Source organism: Polyodon spathula, chromosome 6 (genome assembly GCF_017654505.1).
Source record: "Polyodon spathula isolate WHYD16114869_AA chromosome 6, ASM1765450v1, whole genome shotgun sequence".
Classification (NCBI taxonomy): Eukaryota; Metazoa; Chordata; class Actinopteri; order Acipenseriformes; family Polyodontidae; genus Polyodon; species Polyodon spathula.
In genome coordinates this window covers 12585156-12594373 of record NC_054539.1, presented here as the reverse complement: position 1 = coordinate 12594373, position 9218 = coordinate 12585156, and the positions used below count along the sequence as shown (strand labels likewise).

Genomic DNA, 9218 nt, shown 5'->3' with positions numbered 1-9218 from the left:
AGAATATTCCAGAGTACACAGACAACCATGCATGATTTTATGGTGAATAAAACTGCTGTAAACAAAAAAGTTGCTAATGTATAATTCCAGCTGATGTTATTCTAAACCCAATACACTTTTTTGATTCAATCGGGGCTGTGTTTTTAAGAATTTTGTTTTGTTTGAATTCATGCATAACCTTGTTTTCAGTTTAATACAAGCAAACGCTTAACTAGGGTGGACTGAACTGACACTCATTTAGTAAGCTAAGGTCCTGAACTTAAAGTTTCAGTTTCACAGGGGGAAAAGTGAGACTCAATGGAATGTGATGCCAAACCATTACCATGGCGCCCCACGGGAAAGAATCCTGACCCCAGTGGTTTAAACAGGTAATTTCATCTCTGTGTTCCTTGCTTTGAAAATGAAAGCTGTAGCATACCTAATATGTTGGCTTATGAAATGCGCTCTGGATCCCAGGGGGCATTGAGCGGTCGTTTTGAAAAGTCGAATGTTGAAACTCCCTGAGCCTGGGTTAGTTGACACACACTTGTGTTTACCCTCGAGGAAGAACTTTACCTCTCTAGTCAGTGCACTGTGTTGCTATTTCCTCTTAAAGCTATTGATAAAAATGTTAGATTGTACTCAAGTATTGTATTCATAACTATCAAAACACTTGGAAAGAAAAGGACCGGGAAATCATTTATTTCAACATGATCTGTACCTGAACTTAACCTTGAAGTCTTACTTAAACACAATTTTCAATAGAAAGAAAAATACCACTCTCACATATACAGTTTTCTATTCATATTTGTTTTGTTGTAGTTACTGATGGTACTGAGGTGAATATTGTTATCTTTGCTTGGAAGTCTGCCCTCTCTCCGGGAGCTATTTGTGGCTTTTATAAACTGCATCTATAAATGGAACGCTACATAGTAGCATAGTCCATAATAATCACTGAGGCTGCGTGACAGAGTACAGTTGAAGACGCTGAAAAGTATTGTGAATTCGAACAAGTAGATGGATAAACTAATTTGCACTGAGGATAAATCATTACATGCAGGCACAAGGAGACTGAAAAACAAGAAATTTTCTTAAACAGGACAATGGAGGACCAGCATGTGGTAAGTAAAAGGTTGTTTACTGAAGTAAATTAGATTTGTAGTTGGATAAGGACAACAGAAAAGCTGTCACGGCGATGCAGTCACAGCCTTGATTCATGTATCCTTAAAAGTATAATGTCTCTAGCTTTTGACCTTGAGGTTTTTCAGCACTAATTTGGTCTTTAATTTCAACTTTTTGCAGCATTCACATTTGGTCAGAATCATTCATTTGGAAGCTAAACGTTTGTACTCACTGTGAAACATCTAGATGGTTGATGCAGAATGTTTTTTATGGGATTGGCCTGTGATTTGCCATTTCTCTAACTATTTTGATAGTTTAAGGTAGGCATGAGACCAGAAAGCACATATGGTGTTTTGACAATGAAATCAAGAAAATCTAACAAAGTGGGAACATATTTAAGGAAACAAATCATTAAAATCAGTTGTAATGTTAGATAGGACATTTCTCTTGCATATCAGTAATTTATATTTCTCCATTCGTGATCAAGCATCTAATGCCAATGTCATTAGCTCAGCTGTAGATCTAATAAAAAAAAGAAAAATCCTTCATTTTCAGCTGCATGCTTGAATCCTGAGAAGATTTCATATATGATAAAAAAAAGCAAGTACCTTAGTTAAAAGATAGTCCAAACTCTTACAATGACTTCAAATAATTGAACAAATACAATTTTAGACTTATTTAAAAGTGAGATTGACTTTAATAAGGATGAGTGTCTATTAATCTACTGAGGCACATAATATGCTCTGCTAAATAAGAACACATATTTTATATGTTACTTTATATATTATTTACATTTTTTAAAGAAACTACTTATTTAACCAAAATAACCTGATAGGTTTCTATGCTAATAGTTAGCAGAATGTTGTCTTTGAGTGACAATTGGTCTGGATAATGGGTTGCTTAAGGTTTTGTATTACACTCTTTTAAAGTAATGTCTAACTAATATTGTAAAAAATGCTGAATCCAACTGTAGTACGAGTTAGATACAGCATTTTGATATTGAATATAAAAAGTAAATGAATGTCTTCTTTTAAAGCCAAGACTGCAATACAATAAAGTGAAGTGACTATAAGTGAAGTGATCCCAGAGTCAGGATGACTGCTAAGATGACATTTTATCAGGATATCCAACCTCCAGGTCCTCTCCTCTAACCTTTGGTCATAGTCAGTGGCGTCTCCAGCACTCCACCCCTTTTTAGACTAAAAACACACCTATCAGCATTTGTCCAGCTCCCCAATGAATGCAGTTCATTCGTGATTCTCCACAGAGACAGAGATTAACCCTTCCATACTCAATATACATAGAAATCAATGTAGACAGGTCACTAGAGTTACTGTATGGATTGAGTTGCCAATTAACTGGGGATTGTTATGAAAAAAGAAACCTTCTCAACATCAGGGTAAGCATTTATTTGACATTGAATTGACACAGATTTAGCTATGCTTGAGATGCCAACTGAACAAGAGATCATACAAACCACCAATTTACTCAGAAAACATCACTCTTGAATCTCTGAAGAAAAGGTATTTTATATGTTTTTTGTTCATGGGAGCATTGTAATTGGATGTTCATTTATAATGGGATGTTTATCACCAGGACAGATTGTGGTGAAAATTGTGCAGGCAATACAGCTTAGTACATTTAGTTTTTAGGCTTTGCTGACACAATGACAGCGGTGAATTGGACTGCATTTGTGTCTTTGGGAATTACATACCATAATATCTTAACGTTTCTCACTGGTACCAAGATGAAATAGGATAAAAGCAATTTATTGGTAAAAAAAATAAAAAAATAAAAAGATTGTCAACATAAGAATAAGCCCCTTTGGGCTGCTGAGAGTATTGTTGTGAAAAAAAGATTATTTATCATCTTCACAACAACGTTCTTGTTAACCATTGGCATTCATTTCTTTTCTGAAAAGTTTTGGCCTTGATCTAATAACACTGCGTATCTATCTGATTCTACTAAGTCTACAAATAATTGTGTTACCCCTTTTTCTCCTGACAATACAACTTGTACTTTATTGTGTTTTCCCTGTGTTTTGTGTTTTGCTGCAATCTGACTCATGGTGTGTCTCAAGCAACAAAAATATGGCTAAACAGAATAAACTTTCCTTGCGGAAGTGATACCTTCACGCAGGCATGGCTGTTTGTTATTTTTGTCAGCTGCCATGCATTATGTCTCGCTGAACCCAGGTCAAAGCGTGTCAACCCACATCCTGAGGTGGGTCACTGGGACCCGGTTTAACCTGGGTACGTAGTTTCACACTACGCGGGATTGTGACCCAGGTAGCCCGAACCCGTGTCTGAACCCAGGTAGAAGTTCCAGTGTGAAAGGGGATTGGTGGAGAGTATATAACACCGTGAGTGATCTGTAATCTGACAGGTTGTTTAGAACAACTACAGTATAGAGATATATATAATAAAATAAAATACAATTAGATTTTATAAAGCACCTTGTATGACAAAAGTCACTACAGAGTGCTTCACACACAAAAATCAACAATATGCCACATTAGAAAAGATACATTTAAATAAACTAGAATAACCATGGGGTTAAAGTTGTGTGTGTGTGTGTGTGTGAGAGGGTGCGTGTGTGCATGAGCGGATAGAAAAAGCTGTGTTGGAAAAGCCATAAACAGTTCAGTTACCATTGTGTCTTCTGTGAGTCTCTGATTTAACATTAACGTAATTGTGTTTGTAAGAGATAGGGTATTAAAGTCAATGCTTGAATTGTTGGTGCATAACTGCAACTGGGACATCAAGGACAACTCTAATGTCAAGGATTATTAGACATCTAAAAAACAAGCTGCTGTTCACCGTGAATTTAATAACACGGCACACTAATTAGTGATACTTGACCAATTCACATCTGCATGGTTCAGTAGTTGATTTGGGCAGACTACCAACACACGATCAGCTCCTCGTAAATACCGGTAGGATAATTGATGATTTGTTTTGTCACCTATAAAAAACACTCACAAACCTTGGAGAAAGTTATAATGAAATTTGGACCGGCAATGACATTCCAGAGGCTTGGATGGGTTCTGATAAAATGTTACACAGATAGCTGATTGGCAGATCAAGTATGACTTCAAGTTAGGCACGAGGTTTCAGGTCTTCTAACTTTGGTATCTGTTTGACAATGTGGGCAATAATCCTTACACTATCATTGCACTAGAACGGACATTTTTCAAACTGGGGTTTGAGTCCTATAAATCACTGCAAGAAGAGGGATAAAAAAAAATAAAAATAAAACATAACAAGTGCTCTGGCTTTTCTGTTACGTATCACATCATGGATTGTCATTGCTGTGTTACCTGTTTGACAATGAAGGTAACAATCTTTACACTATCAGTGCACTAGAACGGACATTTTGAAAAGTGCTTTGAAATAGACTTTAAAGTGTAAAAAAGTTGTCAGGATATTAATAATGAAAATAAAAATTACAGGTACATTTTATTTAAACAGTTGTAGCAACACATGGGGACATGTAACGCTATATTTTTCAGAAGCCCGCTACTTACTCTTTAAATGTTTTTTTTCCTGCAAAATGTGTAGATTTTTTTTAGCTAGAATTATAGACTACAGTATGTCAAAGGGCCTATTCAAAAGGCTAGTGTAACATAAAGGAGCCTGGAAGAAAATTGGCAACCACACACACTTAAAGTGAACATCTGCTTGTAGAGCAGCGCTTAACATTCTATATACAGGGCATAATTTAGGCAGATTGGTTAATTGATTGATTTATGGTTGACTGAGGGCTGCTGCCCAGAATCACACATAGCAAAAACAAATCGCAAGTCATTGCATCTCACAGAGCTTTTCAAAATGCCAAGCCCTAGTAGTGTCTGACCAAGTATTTCTACGACATGATTATGTAATAAATGTGATCTCTTCAAATCACCTCTTCAAATCAAAACATTTACTATTTTTTTTTTTTGAAAAGTGAAGCTAGTTCACAAAAGGTGAATTAATAATTGAAGGATAGTAACTACAACTGTTTTAAAACAGTATTTGATATATATGATACATGATATTAAAAAATAATACACTGACTATACGGTATGATAATGCTGACTATTAGCAGGTTTGTTTTTTCTTTTTCTTTCTTTTTTTTTAAAAATAATACTAATATAAATGGTTCTGTTGTATTTTTGGCATTGTCTTCATGGGAGGCGCATCTAAATAAACCATAACATAAGCTTAGCTGCCAGAAGCAATTAGCATCTACAGCATGTTGATTGCTTTATTTATTTTATTTATATATTTAGTTTCAATGTGATTTTTTACATATGAACATTAGCTGCAACTTTCTTGTAACAAGACACAAACTGCCTTCTCGAGTATTAAAGCTGGGCAACACTGATATGAACATGATTATATAGGAACATTCTAAATGACTGTGCAGTCAGCAGTTTGTATTCCTATGTGTTAAACATGCACTTCACTTATTAGTTAGAATATTCTGCCCACTGTGCAGCAGCTATTAAGAGAGGTCCTTTGTGGATAATGTACTATTTCAAGCTCCCTTCATAGCTGTGATGGAAATGTGAGCTGTAGAAAAAGGCATGACCCTGGTGATATTTCGAGCAATTAAGAGAGCAACACTTACTGGCAGACAGGAAGTGCCTGTAATAACCTTCAGCTGCTTCATACTGTTTGTTGATCTCCTGCTTTGCATGTTACTGTAGTTACACAAGACAGTGGGTGTGGATGTGCACAGGTATGTCTCAGAAGCTCTCTCAGGTCCTGCCCCTGTAAAAGGTATATCTCACCTATTATGGTTTGTGTCTAGATATTCCTTTTATACTTGTCTTTATTAAAATTGTATATTGTGTCGTAAAGTGCATTTAAACAATGGAAAGACAGAATCATTAGCAGGTGAGCAAGATAATGTGTGGGTTATAAAGATTTTGTTCTGCAATAAAGAAAACTTGAAAAGGTTGTGTAAAATATCACTTGCTATGTTTAATATGCAGAATTGTTCTGATTTTTAATGAATTACAGATACAGGGTATCTTTTTTATGATTGTCACAGCTAAATGTTTCTGTTTGAAGAGCAATGTATCTTAATACATTTTCATTTCCAATGATTCACTTGCTTAATTTTATTTTTCTATAAAGACAAGAATTCTTAGTACGTCCTTCATAGTTCATATAAACATATTAAAGAATCACATATTGGCTTTTAGAATGGACTAGCTAAAGAATTGGTTGCAAAAGGGCTTTGAGGATACACATAAATGTCAAAATCGACTTAAATGTATTTTTAAAATTCTTAGTTGGCTTTTCAGTAAAGGTGGAGCTCAAAGGCAAAACCTACTTTTTTGTTGTTCTTTGAAGCGGTTTCTATGTGTGTACGTGTGTGTGTGTGTTTTCACTCAAGACATCTAGGTTGGGCCAAATAAAGATTTACCCTGCATCTTCCAGCTTTTCCATGCAAAGCTTGTCATTTGTGGAGGGCAAAATAAAATGTCAATTTACATGAGAGAATCTGACATTCCAACCAGGAAAACATGTCACAATTTCAGATTTTGGAAATTTGTTATGGACCGTTTAAGTTAATGGTATGATCAGAATTATGCCACATGTATTGAAAAATAAAATTGGGGTTAATGTGATGACCTTAGGTTGTTTCCTAATAGCTTTGTAACTTTAAGACATTTTGATTAGGTGAACATCCTACAGTAAAGTACTTTCACAACATTGTTGTTTACTGCAGGGTCTTTAATCATAATGAAAACATTCATTACATGGGGTTTGCAGCCAAGTCTTCAAAATATGTAATTGGTTGTACTTGAAATTGCTATTCAAATATTTTGGTAAACTATACTCTCTAAAACCGAGACCTAACCCATTACAACCAAGTTTGTGTCTGCACTCGCTTGTTTGTTACCTCATTCTGCTGAATGGTTAATCTATTCATGAAATCTGCATGTTTATATTTTTCATATTTTGCAAGTGTTGTGTATGGAATTGGTGACGGCACCTTTAGTTGTGTACAATTGTACAGTAATATGGAGCCAAGATGTCGCAGCTGCCATGCTCAGTGTTCGTGACATCCTGATCTGACAGCATGTAACGCAGACAGCTCTTATGATTCACATACCGTTTATTCTTCAGTAAAAACAAGTTTAAATTGCAGTGAGTTCATTCTGCTACAACTATGATATTAAATACAGCACAGCAAGGACGCTGTCATATTTTCATTAGCACAATCTGAGCTAATTTTATGTTTTGTTTTGCTTTATTTTGTTTACTGCAATTAAGTAATCTGCAGTACATAGTACACTTCCTAATTAGAGTCCCAATTATTTCTGTGTGTTCTGTTGTCACATTTTTTAAATGGTTAGTTTGATAAACAAACTTTGTTTTTCCTGAAACAGCTGGCCCTGCTTTAGTACAAAACTCACGCTAAATACTGTTTTACATAATGGTAACGCTGCTCTTAAATTACTGTGCTTGCTTTTTTGGCTGAAGAGATATTATCAGCTCATCTTGAATCTCGTGCAATTAAATCATGCTTATACTGCTGACGGTAAACAATGTAACTAAATCTATTACATCTTGGATACAAGACGTAACAGAAGTGTTGACTCAAAACTTTATTTAGGCACTCTACGATTTGACTGGCCAAAGACAACATTGGTTTAATGGAGTTCAAAAGATAACATTGTCTGCTCTTTTTGCTGCAATACAGCCCTTCGTTAATTATTTTCTTTATTTTAAGTTTCCAGGCAAGGGCGCTGGAACTAGGAGTGCTGAGAATGTAACAGCAACCCCTGGCTTTGCATGGCTTCCATAATATACAGGTGTTACAGTTTTTTTCAATGGCTTACAGTACCCCCACTTTAAAAATTGTTCCAGTGCCACTGTTTCCAGGGCATTTTGTTAATGGCACGTGTGCAATACACAAACCTTTTGCGTATTTGTATTAGTTGATGTTCTTGTTCTACGTTTCTTAAATGCAACCGTTCATTTTAAGCTACTTTTTTTACACAACAGTACTCACACATGTTTGTTCACCGTCACAACTGTTGCAAGAAATTGGGGTTCCATATTCTACAGGTGTTAATGTACCTCTCTGCACTTACAAGCAGTTTTATTCAATCAAATTGTTACCGTCCTTATCTCACTTCAGTTTATAAAACACGTGATAATGCGTGTATTATTTTTTTATACAACCATGTTAGTCACTGTCTAGAGCACTGCGTCATCATAATTGATCATTTCTTTGTGATTCAGTGGTACAAACAGATTGATATATGATAGTGCGATTGATAGAGCATTGTGTTTTGATGAATCATATCGTCATAAAGAACTGTCGATGCGTACCAGTGGCAAGCCTGTCGCATACCAGTAAAGGTATGCATACCACAGTTTGAAAACCACTGGTTTAAGATGTTCATAAATATTAGAGTTTAGTTTAGTTTATTCTTTGTATGTATTAATTTATTTTGCATGCTAAGGTCTGTATATTGCTTTAATGTTACCTTTAATTTACTGCAGTTGGTTTACTCAAAAAGAGACACTGGTGTAGGACAATTGCGTTTTGTCAATTCTTAAAAATTCACAAGTGAATAGCATACTGTATACCAGTACACCAGATATGATCACAGAAAAATATGTTTAATATGTATACACATGTAAAAAAAAAAAAAGTTTTAGTTATTTTAATTTTCTAACCATTACAGGCATTTTTTTTTCTCATTATTTAAAAAGTTTGTTTATTTATATTTGTTTGTTATGTTCTGAAAATAACATGGGCTTTATGCACCCCTAGTGGCTAATTGGCCTTTTTAATACTAAAAAGGATGTTATTGAAAATTCAGTGAGTAAAGCAGATTTTGTTGGTCACTGCTTCAAAATAGATATAATTTTTTATCGGTAAATACCATTTTTACTTAAACAACATTGAACTGTTTTCTAAAATCCCTGCAAATGCCTAGTTTATCTTTCACTTTTTGCATAGTGTACATTACTTAATAGTTTGTATGTATGTATGTATGTATGTATGTATTATTATTATTATTATTATTATTATTATTATTAGTACAAGCAACAATTTGCTGGATCCCTATTGTAATTGTTAGGATTATTTTTATTATTATTTCT

At 34.8% G+C, this 9218-nt stretch overlaps 1 protein-coding gene across 7 annotated transcripts in view; it reads left to right on the top strand.

The window, feature by feature from the left end:
- Window positions 1–552: 552 nt before the first annotated feature.
- The window catches only part of LOC121316849 (muscular LMNA-interacting protein-like), a 31227-nt gene continuing 22561 nt past the window's right edge, over window positions 553–9218 (top strand). For 4 of the 7 annotated variants that reach the window (XM_041252119.1, XM_041252118.1, XM_041252123.1 and 1 more), the window contains exon 1: window positions 2327–2500. In XM_041252119.1, the coding sequence (XP_041108053.1) occupies window positions 2342–2500 (159 nt within the window). In that variant the 5' untranslated portion in view covers window positions 2327–2341. Of the gene's footprint in view, window positions 1101–2167; window positions 2501–9218 lie in introns of those variants that run through there. The other 3 variants (XM_041252124.1, XM_041252120.1, XM_041252125.1) reach the window with 2 other exon arrangements.